The sequence below is a fragment of the Antechinus flavipes genome, chromosome 4 (assembly GCF_016432865.1).
Source record: "Antechinus flavipes isolate AdamAnt ecotype Samford, QLD, Australia chromosome 4, AdamAnt_v2, whole genome shotgun sequence".
Taxonomy (NCBI): domain Eukaryota; kingdom Metazoa; phylum Chordata; class Mammalia; order Dasyuromorphia; family Dasyuridae; genus Antechinus; species Antechinus flavipes.
The window spans coordinates 33,945,275-33,966,753 of NC_067401.1; the positions used below are offsets into that span (position 1 = coordinate 33,945,275).

General features: G+C 37.2%; 1 protein-coding gene across 1 annotated transcript in view; it reads right to left on the minus strand.

The window, feature by feature from the left end:
- The window catches only part of ASIC2 (acid sensing ion channel subunit 2), a 337,372-nt gene that overhangs the window by 61,708 nt on the left and 254,185 nt on the right, over positions 1–21,479 (minus strand). The window contains exon 3 of the mRNA XM_051992410.1: positions 17,826–17,953. Coding sequence (XP_051848370.1) covers positions 17,826–17,953 — 128 coding nt within the window. The remainder of the gene's footprint in view (positions 1–17,825; positions 17,954–21,479) is intronic.

Genomic DNA, 21,479 nt, shown 5'->3' on the forward strand with positions numbered 1-21,479 from the left:
CACACCCATGACCTCTATTCATTCATATCACTGATTCAATAATATTTGAACGATTTGCTTTTTTAAACTACATTTGACATATGGGAAAACCAAGGCCAATTTTTACCCAATGAATTAGTACCAGATTCAGGACTTGACCTAAAACTCCCAATTCCTCATTCAATGCTCTCTCCTTTATATCATGCTTTCTCTTCTTTCATGCATGACAGAGAGTAGTGATAAGCAAGAGGGTTTGGGTTTCACTCCTGGATTAGTAATTGACTTGATTTGTGTGACCTTGCTTTCTCTGTTTCTCCATGGAAAGATGAGTAAGAATAATATTGCCTGCCAGATACTGTGTTGGGAGATGAAGTAAAGATTATTGTAATCACTGTAAGGCATTCTAGGTTTCTCAGATGAATGGTATCATAAAATCTCATTTTTAAAATCACTGCTATGATTAGTGGACAAAACATAAGAGTGTATTTTCTTGGAAACTTCTTATACTGAATAAAACCTAATCAACTATATAACCTTTCATGATCCTTTAATGCACTCATTTCTACTAAGAGAAACCAAGGGAGTAGGTGAGGCTGTGTAACAGAGGACTAAAACTAAGAAACAAATAAGATCAAAACATACTTTTAATTCATCTGAAATTGACTGAATGGGGATATTTTTTTTTAAAAAAGCTTTTATAATAGAGCAACTCCTATCTATCACATTATAAGAAAACTTGACATTTTCAAAAATGAAATTTGTAATTCAGAAAGGAATTATCTTTAATAAGGTACCTGACTTCATCTACATTAACAAGAATTCTGCTCCAAGGAGTTTGGGCACGTATTGGAAAAAAATCCTTTCCAATATTGTATTTTTCCTCTAACTATGCTTATCTGATTAAGTGTTCCTTGTACACATTTTGGTTCTACTTTCCTTGTGCCCTTTGGACAGAGAATAATAGAATATTAAAGTTCTTAGGGTCTTTAGAGATTCCAGCCTCCTCACATATTATAGAGTAGGAAAATGAAGTATAAACAAGTGACAAAATGTGTTTAAGGTCACACAAAACTAGGAACCCATTCAGAGGATGCAATACTGGTCTGAGGAACAACAAAAAAAGACTTTATGTACAGGTAATAGTCAAAGGTAGGCAATGCATGGGTTGGCATACATGATTGGAATAAGTCTGAAAAGTCATTTCCAGGAAGAAAACCAAAATATGTGGTAGTTGAATACAGGAAGGTAAGGTTCTAAGCAATAAGCACATCAAGCACAAAGATTTCGACTTCTGGGTCATTTAATCAGAGAAATTTCTAAGCTGAGGTAGGGGTTCAGAACCACGGAGAGCTCCCAGAAAGGACAAATGCTATGTCTTTTTCTATGAAAGAAGAGAATCACATTCATTTCCACCAAAATTTTTGGCATACAAACTAGATGGTAGGAATACACCTTTTAGCATCATTGAGAGCCTCTGTTCTCCTAGTATAAAGATTTTTAGCCTTTTTTGTGACCTGGATCTCTGGAAGTGAAGCTATGGACATCTTTGCAGAACAATATTTTTAAGTGCATAAAATAGAATTGTAAAAGCATCCAACATATGGAAACACAGCCATAAAAATATTTATAAAAAGTCCATGGGCCCCATGTTAAGAACCTCTCTCCAGAGTCTGAGAGTGTCATTGCTTTTCATTGCATAGCTTACTCTCTTGGCTCTTATTTCTTCAAAGTTAGGGGAGATTTGGCTCATAGTTTGTTAGTTGTAATGCTGGGATTAGAATCAAAATCTTGTCTTTTATTTTAAAATTTCCTTTACACTTCATCCATGCAGTTGGTCAAGATTCTATCTCTTCAGACTTACATGAACTGATGCTAAGAGAAATGAGCAGAACCAGGAGAGCATTATACACTTCAACAACAATACAACATGAGGCTCAATTCTGATGGAAGTGGCTCTCTTCAACAACGAGAGGATCCAAATCAATTCCAATTGATCAGGAATGAACAGAACCAGCTACACCCAGCAAAATAGCATTTATACTCTTCCTGTTATTATTTGCTTGCATTTTTATTTTCCTTCTCAGGTTATTTTTATCTTCTTTCTAAATCTGATTTTCTTATGCAGCAAGATAACTATATAAATATGTATGCATATATTGTGTTTAATACATACTTTAACATATTTAACATATATGGGAATACCTGCCATCTAGGGGAGGAGGTAAAGGGAAGGAGGGGAAAATTTGGAAAAGAAGTTTTTGCAAGGGTCAATATTGAAAAATTACCCAAGCATATGCTTTGTCAATAAAAAGCTATAATAAAAAAAAAAGATTCTGTCTCCTCTTCCTTTATGCTGACCAAGTTCCCCTCCTTTCCTTTAAAATAAGCCCTAAAAGTCACCTTCTTCAGAAAATCTTTTATGATTTTTACCCAATGTATCATTTTCCCCTTGGTCTTTCTTTAAATCTCCTATTGGTACTGATAGAAAGGTAGCTTTGCATAGTTCTTACACTGTTTCATAGTTATGGGCTATGTCTCTCAAACAGAAGATTGTATTTCTAAAGAGTAGATCCATTTTCCCAATAGAACATAGATCATAGAATTTCATACTTGGATCTTATAGGTCATTGAGTTTAACCCACCATTTTGTTTTATTTTAAAGATTGTAACAGTATTTTTTTTTCCAAATACATGAAAAAATAGTTTTCAACATTCACCTTTGCAAAATCTTGTGTTCCAAATTTTTCTCCTTTTCTCTCCCCACTCTTCCCATAGACAGCAAGCAATCTCATATAGATTAAACATGTGTAATTTCTCTAAACACATTTCCATATTCATTGTGCTATGCAAGAAAAATCAGATCAAAAGTAGAAAAACACGAAAAAGGGGAAAAAAACCAACCAAGCAAACAACTACAAAGATGAAAATGCTACGCTTCGATCCACATTCAATCTTCATAGTTCTCTCCTTTATCCCTCCATTTTATAGATGAGAAAACTAAGGACCAAGGAGGAAAAGTGATCTGCTTAAGGTCACATAGAACCCAAAATCAAATTAAATCTTCTTGATTTCAATTCAATACTCATTGCACTGTACTGTGATGTCTGCTGTGTCATCATTCTTTCTACATTCCCCACCTGGTCCCTAGTTAAGGGTTGTTAATATGAGATATTCTATTAACATCAATAAATTAATACATAAAAGCTCTCTCACCCAGGGCCTGAAGCCATTGTTGTCAATTTCTCTGACTTAATGATGATGAGTTCTTATTTATTCTCTTTACTGACAGTTTTGCGTCTGCTTAGACAATCTGTTCCTCGCCTTTTTAGCTATTAATAAATACTCAGAATGTTTTAGGTAGTGTTAAGGAGCTGAACCTCTGACAAAATCCTGTGGGATCACCAAAAGCTGCCTCTACTTCATTTATTTCAAAGGGCAATAGGTTAGTGTGCTAGGCCTTGAAAATCACTGATGGATATCCAGCTTGATAGAGATGGAGAAATTCGGTTTATTTCCTGATAATATTTTCCAACAATTGTTGTTGACTAAGGTTGTGCTTCAGGGCATTCTTAGGGAGGTATCTTAAAACTAAACTGTAGACAATCAGCAAGAGGGAACTGAAGGAGGAAAGCAGAGACTCCTAAGAAGTCTTATTTCTGGATATTGAATTCATTTATGAAGAACCTAGAAAGAACATATTGCCAAGTGAATAGAGAGCTGGACTCTGAGTTGGCAAGACCTGGGTTTGAATTCTGTTTTTGATACTTTGAAAATATGTGACTTTAGCTAAGGTGTTTAGTTTGTTTGGGTCTTAGTTTCTTTTTCTTTTTAAAAATTAATCATTTATTTATTTTTTAACACTCTTTAAAAATTTTGAATTTTAAATTCTCTCTCTCCCTCATTTCTCCCATCTATTGAGAAAACAAAAAAAAGTATCACTTACAAATGTGAGATTATGCAAAACATATTTCCATATTATCCGTGTTGCAAAAAATCCCAAGAAAAAATGAAGTGAAAAATTATATTTCAATTTGCACTTAAGAGTTCATCAGTTCTATCGCTGAAGATGGATAACTTTTTTTCAGCATGAATCTTTTGGAATTGTATTGATCAGAATAGTTAAGTCTTTCACAGTTAATCATACTTAGCTGTTACTCTATGCAATGATTTCCTGGTTCTGCTCACTTTACTCTGCATCAATTCATATAGGTCTTCTCTGGTTTTTCTGATACCATTCTGTTTGTCATTACCATCACAAAGTATTCCATCATATTTCACAGCTTATTTAGTCATCCCTCAATTATGGACATTCCTTCAATTTCTAATTCTTTGCCACCTCAAGAAGATCTGCTTCAAATTTTTTTGTACATGTAGGTCCTTTTTCTTTTTGGTGGGATCTTTTTAGGATACAGATCTAGTAGTATTCCTGGGTCAAATGGTATATAGTTTTATAGCCCTTCGGGCATAGCTTCAAATAGTTTCCCAGAATCATTGGAAGAGTTCACAACTCCATCAATAACGCATAGTGTCCTTGCTTTTCCACATCCCCTCCAGTAGTCATCTGTCGTGTTAACCAATCTGATAGATGTAAAATAGTTCCTTGAAGTTGTTTTAATTTTTGTTTCTTTGAACCATAATGATTCTCTAAACAATAGAGCACTTTTCAGATGACTATATGTAACTGATATATTCTTCTGAAAATTGTATATATCATTTGATCATTTATCAATTGGGAAATGACTCTTTTTATAAATTTAACTGAAATCTCTTTATATTTGGTAAATGAAGACTTTATCAGAGAAACTTGCTACAAAAATTCTTTCCTAGTTTCCTGATTTCCTTTTAATTTCCTGTTTATACAGGTCCTTTTTAATTTCATGTCTTCAGAATTATCTATTATACTTCCTGTTATCTTCTCTATCTCTTCTTTTGTACAAAATTTCCTGTTATCTTTTCTACTTCTTAGTCATAAGTGTAGACAGGTAGAATTTCTCACACTCTCCTAATTTGTTTATGATATCATAGAGATGATATCTGCCTCAAGGTTTGTTAAGAGTGATGACCAAATGTGACAGAGAGAGCCACACAGACAGATACATACAGACAGATACACAAAGAAACAGAGACAGGCAGAGTGTATGAGAAACATACGTGACAGACAGAGAGATACACACAGAGAGAGTGAGACAGTGACACAGAGAGACAGACAGACACACAGAGAGAGACAGAGACAGAAAGAGAAGCAGGGGAATTAACAAAGTAATATAGGAATATAAGAATAAGAATATGATACATGGCCATGGTCTATGTTGATTTAATTGATTCAGTTCAATCTAGTTAATCAATAAGCATTTATTAAGCACTTATTATATACCATGTCCTTGTGATGTTAAGAAAAAAGAAAAAAGGAATTTACAGGAGAAAGAAAAGAGAAACCAGAAGATACAAGGTGAATACAGACTATGTGAGAGAATTTTAGAGGAGATGGCACTAGAAGTTTGTTGAGACCAGAACAAAACAATCCCAAACAGAACAAAAACCCTAAACAGTGCTAAGAGTTTCTACTACTTAGAATTAGTATTCCTCCCTGGCTGATTTAGAGATTACCTGATGGGAAATAATAGGAGGTGGAGGTGGCAGCTGAAGAAATGGGAGTATGACTTGACTGTCCTGGAATGCCAGGGTAATAAATCTGAATTCTCTTCCATGAACACTGGGAGTCGGTGAAAGATTTAAGTGATATGTGATGAAAGGTATGTTTTCCTCATTTTTGTATTTTTCACAAACCCTAGCATGATGCCTTAATGTTAGTTTTTCAACAAATATTTATTAATACATGTTTCGGAAGAATATCTATTGAGAAAAGATACTTGAGGCTAGGAAAAAATGGATGAAAAAATTATCTTGCGGCAAAAATGTCTGGGGGTCTGAAGACATTACTATTGTACAGGCTGGGTGGCAGTAAAGGCATACTGTTAAATGGTCAATTAAATCTTGTATGCAGTCTATTTATGGGGAACCATGTATCCCATTAATCCCAATGGGAAACTGTCATAGAAGCTAGCTTGGCATTCTGGGACCTCCCTTGTGTTCCAGTGGAACATGTTGATGTAGACATTGGCTAAGTTCTCACGAAGACTCTGATGGCTTGTGTAATCAATTACTTTTCTTGCTGTCTTTTTTTATTAATATGGCAAACCTCCACTTTTAATGCAGCCATATGATACAGAGATATTGAGAAGACTGGCTCAGGGTGCTAGCTTATAAATTCTCATTGGAAGGGGCTTAGGAAGTTTGTATTTGGAAGCCTGAAAGAAGCTGTCTAAAAACAGATGGTATCTGCCTGATGTGGCAGCCGAGAATATATTCTTTATTTCTGAATCATGCTTGGATTTTTTCTAACTCAAAAAAATGTGGTCAGTCTTTTCCAGGGACAAAGACCAGGGCATCCGGGTTAGGAAATGCCAGCCTTCTATCTGGAAGAGTCATGGGCTGATAAAATGGGCTTTGCTTCCATCTCCAGTACCAAGCTGGCAGGTGGGCAGCTGCTAGTCACAGAATGCTAAGCATGAAATGCACTTGTGTCTGCAGTTCTTAGCAAGCAGCTCAGCTAGGAAAACCAAGGTGGAAAAGTAGAACTTTAGAGCCACGGGGCTTGGGATGACAACCCCATTTGGGGATTTTTGATGCAAATGCTTCCTAAATCAGAGATGGAATGTCTCTCCAAGTTTTCAATGCAGTCAGATGAGTGAGCACAGCAGCAACAACCAACTGTCCACAAAGAATCAATTTCCTTAAGAGCATGGATTAGTTAATTTTTGTTTTTGTTTCTGTATCCTCGTTGCCTAATAATGGCCTGGCATATTATTTAATATTTATTGATTGTTTAGGCTATCCTATACCTTAGCACGATAGAGTAGTTGCTTGACTTTCTCTAGTCTTTGAATCTCCAGAACTCAGCACAGTGCCTGGCACACAGTAGGTAGGTAATAAATGTCTGATGATTGCTTGACCCACCCCACATTTCAGCCCAACTTTTAATTGCTGGATCTCTTCCATATTCTCATTCATTCAATTTATTCTGCAGATACATGTTGAAGGTCAACTATTTGAGATGACAGGCCATCAATCTATGCCAAAGGAAGGAGGAATTAAGTAGCAGATTGGCAGACTGGAAAGTCTTTGAAAGTAAGGACTCTTTCCTATTTATATTTGTTTCATCCACACCCCCAGCTTTGTGCCTTCCCCACAGCACACAGCACAAGTTTCAATGACCGAATGTATGAGAATTGAGACCCCTAGGTGGTAGTCACACAGCTGTAAGGGGAAGCTACAACATCCACACAGCTGTACATTCTGGGCTATAAAAAAAATCTCATGATGTTCTTTTGCTTTTGGTAGCTGTTATATAGACAGATATGTTTCTGGCTATGTTTATGATGGAGTATGGAGTGGTGGTTGTTACATAGCTATAGTAGATGGAGAGATGCAACAAAGTACCTAGGAGGGAGATAGGGAGAGGAAGAGAGAATACAAGAGGGAAGGAGAAATAGCGAGAGGAAAGGAGGAGGAGCAGGAGGGAGAGAAGGGAGAGAAGAGAAGAAAGAGAGGCAGAAAAAGCAGCAGCAGCAGCAGCAGCAGCAGCAGCAGCAGCAGCAGCAGCAGCAGAAGAAGAAGAAGAAGAAGAAGAAGAGAAGAAGAAGAAGAAGAAGAAGAAGAAGAAGAAGAAAGAGAAAGAGGAGGAGGAGGAAGAGGAGGAGGAGGAGAAAGAGAAGGAAGAGGAGGAGAAGGAAGAAGAAGAAGGAGGAAGAGGAAGAAGAAGGAGGAGGAGGAGAAGGAGGAGGAGGAGGAGGAGGAGGAGCAGAAGAGAAGAAGAAGAGAAGAAGAAGAAAAAAGAAGAAGAAGATGGAGAAGAAGAAGAGGAGAAATAGGAAGAAGAGAAAGGGGAATAGGAAGAAGATAGGAGAAGGAGGAAGAGAAGAAGAAGAAAAAAGAAGAAGAAGAAAGAGGAGGATGATGAGGAGAAGAAAAAGAAAGAGGGGAAGGGGGAAGGAGAAGAATAAAGAAGAGAAGGATGAAGAGAAGGAAGAGAGCAGAGGCTAAGAGGGGATTAAGCAGGTACTGAATATGAACAAAACAGAACAAAGTAGATGGAATACTAGGAGTGGGTGTGAAAGAGGAAGACAGTATAAGTATAGGTCCTCTTTGTTTAGACTGAGTGCGTGAGTGCAGTTGTGGGTGTAGGAGGAGAATAGATTGGAAGGCGAGGGAGGTACAGGTCTCCTTGCTTGTGTGGCTAGGCAGAGAGATGATTTGACCCTCAATCTAAGGGCCAATTTCTACAGAAGAGAAACAGTATTTGGGGAATTCTGATGACAAAATCTTGGCATATGTACAATATCTGGTGCAATTCTGAAACTAATAGTTTCTGTGAAGAAAAAGATCATGCCCAGGGAATGAAGAGGGACAAATGAGTGTACTTGGAACAAGTATGAAAACATATGTGTGCAGGTTCATGTCAGAATGATTGAAATTAATAAAATGAGTCTGCATAATACCCAGATCTTCTCAAAGTAAAATTGGTTTTAAGATATTTTTTAAAAGTACTTACATGTAGAAAATATATCTATAACCCACATCCCAGGAAAAGGTAGAATTGGAGGAGGAGAAAGAGTGTTGTTAGGAAATCAAAGAGAAAATGAGAAGACTTTATTCCAAAAAGGTCAGACATCACTGTGTTTTTGCTGATCAACTCAAAATAAATCTAATTTGGTATCTGTTTAATTCTGTCTTTCAGGATAGAGATGTTTGTTCCCTGTTGAGTGCAGAGAGGGAACTGGTTCTTCCTCTACTTGGCTATGTGTGTTTCCAGGACATATGTTCAGTTCTGGGAGAGAGTCTCCTGACATTGACATGAATTTATAAATAAATGATCTGTAAATCAAATGGTTAAATATTTCAATCATTCCTTTTCTCCTCTCTCCTTTCCCTTTCTAGGACTGTCCACATGTGTCCTGTGGCACTGAATCACATATGACTGATCGGAAGCCTTCTGGGGCTTCAAGGTGTCCTAGTGATGAGCGAATGTATGTGGTCATACATTCAGAATCAGTGAGAGAAGCTCTGAACATGCCTCAATATCCAGAATTATAAGGTTTGAAATGTGCTTTACACTGATCATCTATTTTTATCTTTAAAACTTTATGGGTTTAGACAATGAAGACTGTCAAGATTGTCAAAGGTCAGGTGTGGGATTCAAACTCAAGTTTCTTCTGACTCAAAGTCTAGCAGTCTTTCCACTATAATGCCCAAATCAGGAATACATAGACCCCTAAGAAATATGAGAATTTTGTGTCAATATGAGGAAATTTGGTAAAACAACAACAAAAGCAATATTATCTCTAATGAAATTCACTAATCTCTAGATTACTTCTTATGAACACATGAGTGGCAGAGGTGTCAAATATAATATACCTTTGGCCAACAATTGGCAAATAACACTCCTTAATGTAGTCAAACCCAGATTAAAATATAATTGGAAAATATTTAACAAATAAAATGAAATAGAACAAAGATGATGTTAATATATCATTTTCAAGTCAACATGCATCTGTAGGGATCCTTATGCATGATTTTAGTGGTTTTATTTTGATTTGAATTCGACACGATTGTTCTAGAATGTATTTCCTTTCATATTGACTATCCCCAGCATAGTACATAAATGCTTATTGACTGATTGTCTAACTGAATAAGAAGCAAGAGAAGGTTTAATGAAAGTCAAGGAACAAAGTGACCAAAAAGGTTGGGGACAACTCTAAGTGTCTCTGGAAGGGAGCTTCACTGTAAGCTATGTCAGTCATCCACATCTTAGTAAAAGAAGGTGCTGATAGCAAGTTTTGATGGTAGGGAGAGAGAATTGTGAGGGTATTGACTGGTGAAAAGGTGATGAGACCCATGTCTAGATAGAAGTAAAGGGCTTACAGAATCAATTAATCAATCAGTATTTATTAAAGACTTACTATGTGCCAGGCACTGTGCTAAGTACTGAGAATACAAAAAGAAGAAAAAGACAGTCCCTTCCCTCAAGGAATTTATAATCCAGTGCACTTAATTTATTTCATTATTGGACCTTGGAATTAGCCCTGACCCTTCAGCTGCATGTGGAGGTACCTCCATTGACCCTTGCCACTATCTCTAGAGGTGGGACTCTTCATTGCTGATGAGTATTCACAGGCTTCTTTGTCATTGTTTACCTTCACCATATCCTGACTCCTTATTCCTCTGTGCATTCCAATTTGTATAGGAAGGGTCCCCCTGGTAGCTGTTAGGGCACAAGACAGCAGCAAAACAATTTGCCAGATGCTGTCTGTGTCCTTGAGAAAACATCCCCTTCCCCCAATCAGGAGAAATCTCTGCAGGTCTGAGAATCTTCCTTCTCACTGCATTCAAGGAACAAAGCATATATAGAAGGTACTTCTTTATTTTTTGGAAGTTTAGAATTGATCTGCTTTACTGATCCGTTGTGAATTCTACTTCATTTCTTTGGGATCAAGTTTGGAAAATAAAGAGACTGATGTTCTATTCCTTTCTAGGAAATTCCAGAAATCAAGTTCCCATTTAAGGAAGAAAAAACAATCTTTGTTTCTTGTAAAGCACTCAGAACATTGTCTGATGCATAGTAGGTGCTCAGTAAATGCTTGTTCCCTTTCCTTGACCTTCTGTAAACAAAACAGCTCAAAGTACACCTTTTCTAGTAAGTTTTTCCTGATGTATTTCATTCATCTCATTTTCTGAACTGTTATAACAATTTCCTGAATAGTTTCCTTATGTCCAGGCTCTCTCTTCCCTAATCCCTCCCTTCCCAATCCAGCTGCCAAAATGATTTCTGAGTAAGAGCATGTCAGTTATTCCCTTGTTTAAAAATTTTAAGTGGCTCCCTTTTTCTCCTAAGGAAAAAAAAAACAATAAAAAATAAAAATTTCTTAATCTGTCATTTAAGGTGCTTTGCAACCTGTTTCCAGTTCATGATTCCCTCAAAACTTCATGCTCCAGTCAAAATGCTTGCTATTTTCTCCCAGGGCTATGTATTTGAGCAAAATTTCTTCATACGTGGAACATATTACCTCTACATTTCTACCTAATCATAGGATTATAGCTTTAGAATGGAAGGGACCATAGAGGTAATCTAGTGAAGTTCTGATTTTATAGCTGAAGAAACCAGTATTCAGAGAAATTAAATGACTTAACCATGGTCATAGAGTAAGTAGTAGAGCTGAAACTGAAATTGAGGTGCAAGTCTGATTACAAATTCAGCATCCTTTCCTATCAAGCTGTTTCTTGCTTCAAAGCCCACCTCAGGTGATAATTCTTACATGGAGTCTTCTGTGATCCTGTTTACCAATTAAGAGTCAATTGGCTCTCACAAAGACATTGAAAAAAGGGAAAAGGAGCTACCTGTAAAACAAATATGTATAGCAGCTTTTTTGTGGTGACAGAGAATTGAAAATCAAAGGTATACCCATCAATTAGATTAGGATCAAGGAACATCTGGCCTAAGGGCTATATAAGGCCTACAAAATCATTTGGTCTCAATCATGAAAATGATGAACTGAAAGCTAGGTATAACAACCTCCCATTGCTTGAATTTCGTATATAAGTTGATAATTTTCTATGGCCTATGAATGACGGTACAAAATATCCAAATAAGCCTGGGCAGAAAAAAAGATTCCTCATCCCTGAATTAGGAAATGGCTAAATAAACTATGGTATGTGACTGTAATGGAATATTATTATATTATAAGAAATGAGAAACAGGGTGATTTCAGAAAAACCTGGAAAGACTTACATGAGCTGATGCAAAGTGAAATGAGAAGAACCAGGAGAATGTTGAACATAGTAACATCAATATTGTTTTTGAAGAACTGTGAATGACTTGGTTATTCTCAGCAGTACAGTGATCCAAGACAATCCCAAAGTATTAATGATGAAGCATACTATCTTACTAATATTGTTTGAATACAGACTGAAGCATGCTCTTTTCACTTTCTTTCTTTCATTTTTTCCCTCTTATTTGAGTCTTCTTGTGCCAAATGATTAATATGGGAATGTTCCACATGGTCACACATTTATAATCTACATTTGATTGCTTAGCATTGCAGGAAGGGAGATAGAAGAGAGAGGGAGGGATAAGATTTGGGACTCAAAACTTAAAAAATTCTCCATGTAATTGGAGAAAAATAAAATATATTAAAAAGAATCCTTAAAAAAAAGTAATGTCTCCACAAATTTTCGTATAACTAAGTTTCTCCCTTGGCTCTATCACACTCTGTTTTGTATCAAATATTTATATACATATCATATACTAGCTATTAGAATGTAATTTGAGGGAAAGAACAATGTCATTTAAAATCTCATATCCTTCCTTTAAAATCTAGCAAGTTCTTCCTAACTTTCGGACATATGGACTGAGTAGAATTTGCATTGAATACTTGCCCGATATCTTGGCTTTGATCCTCTTTTGCTCTCTGATTGTTATAAGGCCATCCTTATAAAGTGTGTGTTCAGACTCCTTGCCAGCTAGGCGGAAAGTTCCCCAAAGGCAGAGTCCAACTTTTTTATCTCTGTTAAAATTCTTTCCCCATGGCTGATCTAACACTCAGCATTCAATAGGGGTGCCAGGAAAAAAATGAATGTCAATACCCATCACCTCCTCTCTACCCTCTGCTAGGTTTCACTGGATAACACAGACAAAGCTGGTAGCAAAGAAAAAAAATCAAGCTATGTATTTTTCTTGAAATCATAGAAGCAGAGAATCTCACAGCTGGAAGGGAGGCCATGCAGTATAATCCACACTTGAATAACAATCCTATCTACAGCCCTGATACCTGGCTATCCAGCCTTAGTTTGAAGACTCCCAGTGATAAGGTGCCTGGTTAGAAAGAGATATGGCCTAGGGTACACAGAAGAAGGAGATGGGTTAGAGAATAGAGGCTCATGGATTAGCTGGACTTCCCAAATTTTCAGTCAATGTAGTTAGGTATAATGAAGGATGGGGCTTGTTTCTTGCCTCTTGAGTTTACTGGCAATAGTTCATATGCTAAGGGCATCTTGGGATGAAAACGATCTAAGAATTACAGACTCTCAGACTTTGAAGGCTCCTAAAAGACCATCTAGTCTGAGTAATAATCCTCCAAAAGAACCCTCCAACCTCCATTTATAAAGAACATAACCATCTCTTGAAATGGTTCATTTTGGACAATTTTGAAAAAAAAATTCTTATAAGGAGCCTAACTCTACCTTTCTGCACCTTCCACTCACACAGTATGTGCATGTCATATACTAATTATGAGAACGTAATCTATTTGAGGCAAGAACTGTGACATTTTAAATTTCTATACTCCTCACTGAGACCACAGTGCACAAAACTTAGCAGGTGCTTAATAAGTGTTGGACAAATGGAACCAAATAGAATTGTCAACTGGGTAGCTCATTGGATAGAGTGCTGGGCCTGGAGTCAGGAAGACTCAGCTTCTTCATGACTTCAAAAGTAGCCCCAGACACTTGCTACCTGTGTGATCCTGGGCAAGTCACTTAGCCTTGTTGGCCTGTTTTCTCATCTGTAAGATGAGCTGGAGAAGGAAATGCCAAACCACTCTTTACCAAGAAAACCACAAATGGCGCCGTGAAAAGTTGCACATGACTGACTAAACAAAAATAATTTCCATTATATATTTACACAATATTTTGTCCCAATTCTGTTCTCTGGAGTTTTAGAAAGTATGAATAATTCCTCTTTTAGATGATAAGCCTTCAAATATTTATAGATAATTATCATATGCTATCCCTCACCCAACCCTGATCTTGGTTTCTGCTCTCAGAGTAAGCACCTGTAGTTCGTTCAATTGAACTCAAATGACAGGGTCGAGTCCTATTGCAATTGAATTGAATTGAGCTCAACAAACATTTATAAAATATAGACTATGTGCTATGTATTCTACTGGGAGTGAAAGAGATAGAAGAATACATGAGGTGCATGTTAGGAATCAACATAGAATGAGAGATTGGATTTGGACCTGGGTTCTATTATATCAAGTCAAGAATCATTTATTAAGTACCTGTTGTGTACCACATACTATACTAAATATTAGGGACATAAAGAAAGGAAAATAGTCCCTGTAGTCAAGAATCTCACATTGTAATGGTGGCAAACAACTTTGTACAAACTGCACACACACACACACACACAGACACACAGACACACAGACACATTCAGGATAAATTAGGGATAATCAAAAGAGAAAAGATATTGACATTAAGTGAGATCAGGAAAGGCTTCTTGTGGAAGGTAGAGTTTTAGCTGAGATTTGAAGGAATAGTAGAAGTGTGGCTTTCCTATCACATGCTAAGTGTAGGATCATCACTTGGGTTTTTGGGGCCTCAGTTTCCTCACCTGAAAAAGGAAGGAGTTGGACTAGATGCCCTCCAAGAGTCTCTCTAATTCTTGATCTATGATTTCACATAGCCCCCTTCCTCAAGAAACCTAATTTTGAGTAGCAGGGGATAAGAAATAATATGACTATTCATTGTTCATTTCATTTACGTGTGCTTTGGCAGGGGTAACTAGAACCAGCTTGTATTGACTCATGAGAGCCCAATTGTTTAAATTTTCAGTGAGCACCTACACCTCCAGAATTGGCAAATGTTGCAGAATTTTAACGTGGTGCTTTGTTGATTTCTGGACTTCAGAAAGTGATGGAGAAAATATTAATAATGAAGACGAAGCTTCAAAGTGTGTCTTGGGTTTTCAAATAGTAATTAAATGTTTACTAGCACACCCCTGTTTTGTAAATGACCTTCACATATAATGAATCCAGCCACCATCCTGGTGAATGTTATAGATGCTACTAACAGGCTCCTTTAAGAGCTGGGGGTGTGCAGATGCTTAATTCTAAAGAAATGAGATGATCTTGCATGCAGGGATAATGAGAGGATGTTTGTAAAAAGCTTGGTAAACCCTAAAGCCTGCATAAATGCCAGCTGCTATCATCAGCACAAAGTTATTGTTTTAGTACTTAATACAGTTATTATTATCTAATAATACTAATTTCTTTTAAGGTCAGCACTTTCACTTTCATCCCATTGGAGAATTCCCCAGGGAGAAACTCCATCCACTGACACAGTTTCCCTTTCTAACCCATGGTTTTAAAACAAGAATCCTGGATATTTTTTTAGTCCCCAGTTTTCTTTTGTTTTCAGGAAAATTTCCCATCCTCGAAGGGAGGGATCCAGAGGAGAAACATCAACCTTGCATCCTCTTTTCTTTGAGCTGGAGATAGGAAGCTCTTAGAAGTCAGCACAGAGCCTAATGGAGAATGGTTAAGCTCATCACGGCTGGAATGGCTGTAATCCATTTTCAGATTAATCCGACAAGTACCGACACACACTGGCCATGTGACCTTTACTTTAATGTTCCACCTCTCAGAAAAAACTCTCTCATACTACATGTTACAGAATAGTGGTTGACCTTTTGGTGAAGCAGAGTTCTTTACACTGATGAAATCCCAGATCTGCATGAATATATGTGTATATGTAAACATATTTATATGTGGTGGTAGTGCTTTTTTATATCATCATACCACTGAAATCATAGGTCTCCTTCCTAACCCTCTCTAATATAATTTTGGACTTATTTGCTCCTCTACCATGTTCCTTGTAAACTCATCATTGAGGAACATCTTGCAAGATCCAGTCACACCTCATCATTACCTTCTGCCCTTCTGATTGGAGGACAGTATTATAAATTTCTCCATTTAAGGAGATGGAAGTGGATTAGCATCTCATCAGACATCTCATTTACACCTAGCTGCACTCATTTTGGATTTCTTTGACTTCTCTGGCAGCAATAATTTTGAATTTCTTTAGCTTTCCCACCATGCTCTGGCACTCCCCTCACCCCCAGCTTTTCAGATTTCTTTTGTATGTTATCTCACCTTGTTAAATTGTAAGCTCCTTGAGAGCAGGAGCTTAATTTCTTGTTCATATTTTTATCTGTAGCATTTATCACAGCCCTTGGCATATAGCAGGCACTTAATAAATGTTTATTGACTATTGATTAATGATATGAACATATTACACACACACACACATACATATACACACATGCAGTAAAACTTAAGCAACTTCAGTCCAATCATATACTTAAAGATACTTCAGAACAAACTTTTTGAAAACAGAACAAAAGAAACTAACAAAAAATTCTCCCAGCATATCTAGGTGGTTTTTTTTTTTTCCCCCTTCCATTATTCTTGCCCTTCATTTAAGAGAAAGAATACTGGCTCCTTTTAGGAAGCTGCACAAACAAGTCAGAATTTTCTCTTACCCACTTAAAATGAGAGAGTGTCTGAGATAGAAGGGAACTCAGACAATACCTAATGTCCATATAAAGGACTTATCTAAGATGATGCAATTAGAACTAGGAATCTACCAGGAGTAGGATCTAACCGAATTCTCAGTCAGGACCTCTTTTTATCATGATGAATTCCTCCCTAATTAAGCAGGCCTGTTGAGTGTTAAAGCCTATTGACTATTTTTACTAATCTGCCCTATCCTGTTTTTGATCTCTTAGCTATTAGACAAAACAAATAATCAAGGATAGAAAAAAAAAAAGCAATTTTCCTCAATTTATCTTTTTGCTTTCTAATCTAATCTAAGATCTCTTCCTTTCTTCTCTTTCTTCTTCCTTCCTTCCTTTCTTTCTTTCTTCCTTTTCCCTTTTCTTCTTCCCTCCCTTTTTCTTTCTTTCTTTCTTCCTTCCTCCCTTTCCCTTCCTTCCTTCCTTCCTTCCTTCCTTCCTTCCTTCCTTCTTCCTTCTTCCTTCCTTCCTTCTTCCTTCCTTCCTTCTTTCTTTCTTCTTTCTTTCTTTCTTTCTTTCTTTCTTTCTTTCTTTCTTTCTTTCTTTCTTTCTTTCTTTCTTTCTTTCTTTCTTTCTTCTTTTTCCCTATAAAGAAGCTTCACATGGCCTCTTAGCTAGGAAAGGGCAAAGATACCATGTCTCTTTTTCTTTAATCAAAAGGAGGCATTGTTCCATTTTTCTCTCTAGGAGAGTATTCTCCAGTTAGAAAAAGGCATTTATCTACTTTGTACTCCCCAGGAAAGTATAACATCTTTCCTTCTTTTACTCAGGCCAAGACCTATCTGGTTAACTTACATTTTCATATTATAACTGGAGCTGCTTATCAGCTTTGATTAGCCAATTTCTCTTAGCAACATCTTAGCAACTGGCTTTACAAAGGGTTCCAGAAAGCTCAGAATGAGCACATCCCTAACAACAGAAGGAAACATTTTCAAAAGAAAGTAAATAGCTAGTGAATTAAAGTGGAAATAAACTGATTTCATCACATTCTACTTTCAGGAACTGGCAGAATGGACCTGGCCTAGTGGGAGGAAAACCGGATCCACTCAGAGCCACATGGCCGATATTGGATCTACATTTTTTTCCCTTTGAAGGTGAAAGGGGCTTCTAACTCATGCCTTCTTCCTTTTATGTCTTCAACTTATAGTCTAACCAAGGAGGGAAAAACAACAGCAAAAACAATAAATATTTCATTTAATTTTGATAAATTAGCTCTATAAGGGATGTTAAGGACCACTTAGTCCAATACTAGCATTTTACAGATGAACAAGCTACATATGGCTCAGAGAGATTACATGCTTTGATCAAAGACATCCAGCCTGTTAGTGACAGGCCAGCTTCTCTGACTCCAAGTCTGGTTCCTTTCTCTGTAAATCAGAAAACACCAGTAGGTCCAGAATCACTGACCAGATGCCCTAGTGAACTCCAGACTTACCCTCTGTTCCTGTGTGGCCACAAATGTCTGGAATCCGGGTGCCACGCCAAAGCCTAGCTCCTGCACAAAGGGTGGCTCAGACTGACTGTGAATCTGAACTTTCACTCCGGCTTCAAAAGTCGTTTCATCTGAAAGAAGAAATAGGAAAGTCAGAGTAATTTGATTAGTAGAAACTGACTTCATAAAATTCTAGGGTCAAAAAGTCTAACGGGATCTTCCTCCCCACACATGAAACTCATTCATCCCGTTTACTTTTGTGCCTCAGTTTCCAAATTTATACTATGGAAATAACTTTGCAGTCTATGAGTCACTTCTCGATTTCTATTTAGGACTCCCTGGATACAGGTCTGTATTGCCTTCAGGAAATTATTTGCAAAGTTCCTTTAATGACTAATAATTTCTCTTACAAATGCGTTTTTTTTTAAATCCAGACATTCTACAGATGTTCTTACATAGGCACAGAATGCGTAAATCTCTGAAAAATAGAAAATGAATATTAGACAGAGGACAACAAGCAGTATGTGGGAGGTGAGAAGCTACAGCATATGATCAATAAGAAACTCCAAAGAAGAAAAGGAGTAAAAGCTGGAATTGAGGAAATGAATGATAGGAAAAGAATTAATAAAAAAAAAGATGAGTTGGTCATATGGCAAGGATGGGAGACACCACTCGGACATGGCTAGTCTGGGAGTAAAAAAAAAATGATTAAGTGCTTACTCTGGACACAGAAAAAGGCAAAGGACAACTCTTGTTTCCCGGGAACTCACAGTTGAATGGGAGAATCAATAGGTAAACAACTATATACAAACAATCCACAGACAGGAAAAATTGAGAACAACCAGCAGAGGAAAGACACAGAAATTAAGGAAGATCAGGAGAGGCTTCCTGTAGATGGTGAGATTTTAGGTGGGTGTTGAAGGAACAGAAGAAGAGCATTACTGATATGGGGTAACAGAAAACATTCAGATTAGAGAGATGGTTCATGTTGTTTAAGGAACAGGAATAAGGCCAGTCTCATTGGATCTCGGCATAGTTGTATGTATGTGGTGGGTCTTGTCATGTCTAAAAATACTGGAAAGACACAGGAAAAATTTTGAAAGGTTTTGAACTGCAAACAGAGGATTTCACATTGACTCATCTTTTATAACTGACTCATCATGGTTCACACAGTTAATTATTTTCAAAGCAAGAAGAATAACAGTTATATTAATTATAGCAACATACTAATTCTGGATCTCACCTTGGTGTGGTGCTTTATAATTAAAAAAATACTTTTTTCTTTGCTATCTCACTTGATCTTCATGATGACCCTGGGAGGTAGGGAAAGTATTACACCCATTTTAAATATTGGAAAGGTGAAGCCAACAGAAAGTAAGAGACCTAGAAAATGCTTAATGGTCTGCCTTGCCACCCACTCACCCACCCTCTAAGGAAGCATGATGGAAGGATAATAGAATCTTAAAGGGAAATAGGGTGTGAGACAGGTAGGTGTGGGTGGTCTATTAATGGCAGAGCTTTTGTTTACTATTCCTTCCCTCCCTCAAGGAGCAATGGCCTCTAGAAGGAAGTATAGGAGAATATCAGCTGCCTTATTGTGCAAGTCTGAGCGAAAGCTAATATCTATAGAAGTTTGAGGTAGTCAGGTAGCTCAGAAGATAGTTATCTCTCATTAAAGTAATTGCAGCTAAAATCAGTCTGAATAAAGAAACCTGATTCAAGGAATATTTGAAAAGAAAAGCATAAAGGGGTGGAAAAAAAGGAATAGAGGAGGATCAGGGGGGTGGGAGGGAAGATGGGAATAAGACAAGAGGGGAGGGAGAACAGGAAGAGATAATTAAGAAAGGCCCTTGACAGATATTAATTGTTGGAGCATAGTGTAATTGGGACCAAGAAAGCCAAGACCAAGCTTGAGTGCAACACAACATTGAAAATCAGTCACTAAAACAGGCTGGAAAGTAGGGAATCCTTGGAAAGAGGCAGGGAATCCTTGGAAGCCAGCATTCAAGATAGAGTGACAGGAGAGCAGCCAAATGAGCAGTTCAGATAGTGCAGAGAAAAGGAAGGCATTCAAAGGCCAAGAAAACAGGAACAGGTTATTTATAGGAGCCAGAAGTTAGGAAAAGGTGAAGGTTGGAAAATGGTCAAGACTTTGGATAGAAAGCCCGGTAGTAGACAAAGAATGACAGGGAAGTCAGATGTGGAAAACGGTCAGGACCTTGGACAGAAGGCCCGGGTAGTAGACAAAGAATGTCAAGAAGTCATGATATTCAGACGTTCATTTGCCCCAGAGAAATGCTTCTAGTTGGGTCAGGGATTCAACTAAATTCAATATACTTATATTAAACACTTGCTAAGATAGAGAAATGTGTTAGGTAGTAAGGGAGCTATGCAACTTAGGTAACTTTCCATAAACTAAAAGTTTATGACACTTGAACGGAAAATAATTACAATAAGAAAGGACAGAATTGCACGGTGGGAAGCAGACTAGTTTTGGCTTCAAAATTCAAATTCCCCCTTTTCCATTTGCTACTTCTAAGTGAGCAATTTTCTTTCCTTCTCTGGATCAGTTTTTTCATCTATAAAAGGAGGGATTTGGAGCAGACCTACTTTAAAGCAGTGATGTCAGACTCAAACAGAAATAAATCTCTGCAGGTGATATGTTGATTTAGAAAACCCACAGATTAACATTATCTATGCTGTATTATATTTTTTGTTTTTTTTTTTTTTTGATTAAACATTTCCCAATTACATTTTAATCTGCTTTGGGCACATTAGGGGGTTTGCAGTGCTCATTTCTCACTTTGACACCTGTATTCTAAGGTCACTTCCATCTAGAGATCGATAATCCAAAAGATGGATTGGAAGAGAGAAGAGAGAGAAAGCAAGAAGATCTGTTAGGAAGCTGTTGCAATAATCCAATTGGGTATTATTGAGGACCTGTCTTAGGGATGGTGGTGAAAAATAAGTAGGTAATGGTAATTTAAAATTCAATGGGGCTGAGGGGCAGCTAATTGGATAAAGCACCATCCCTGAAGTCAGGAGGACCTGAGTTCAAATCTGGTCTCAGACACTTACCACTTCCTAGCTGTGTGACCCTGGGCAAGTCACTTAACCCTAATCACCTCAGCCAAAACAAAAAACAAAATTCAATAGGACTTAGCAACCAAGGGTAAATTCCCCATGAAAATAGAGGCCGACATTTTAAATACCAACTTTGTACTGTGTTGTGATATATGGGGAAGACATCGAATATTATAGTCTCTGAAGAATTAATATTATTATCACACAGAGAGCAGTGGAAGGATACATGAAACTTGATGTGGGTAAATAGACTACAACATATTATCCTTGTGACTCAAGGACCAAGACTCTATCTACTATGCCATCTAATTGCCCCATTAAAAAAAAACAACCCTGTGTTTCCTGCCCCCAAGAAGCTCACATTCTGTTGTTTTTCTTTTCTTTTCTTTTTTTCTTTCTTTCTTTCTTTCTTTTCTTTTTTTTTTTTTGCGAGGCAATTGGAATTAAGTGACTTGCCTAGGATCATACAGCTAGGCAGTGTTAAATGTTTAAGGCTGGATTTGAATTTAAGTCTTCCTGATTCCAGGATCATAAAACATATATAAAAATATTTCAGTTATTAAACATTTTATG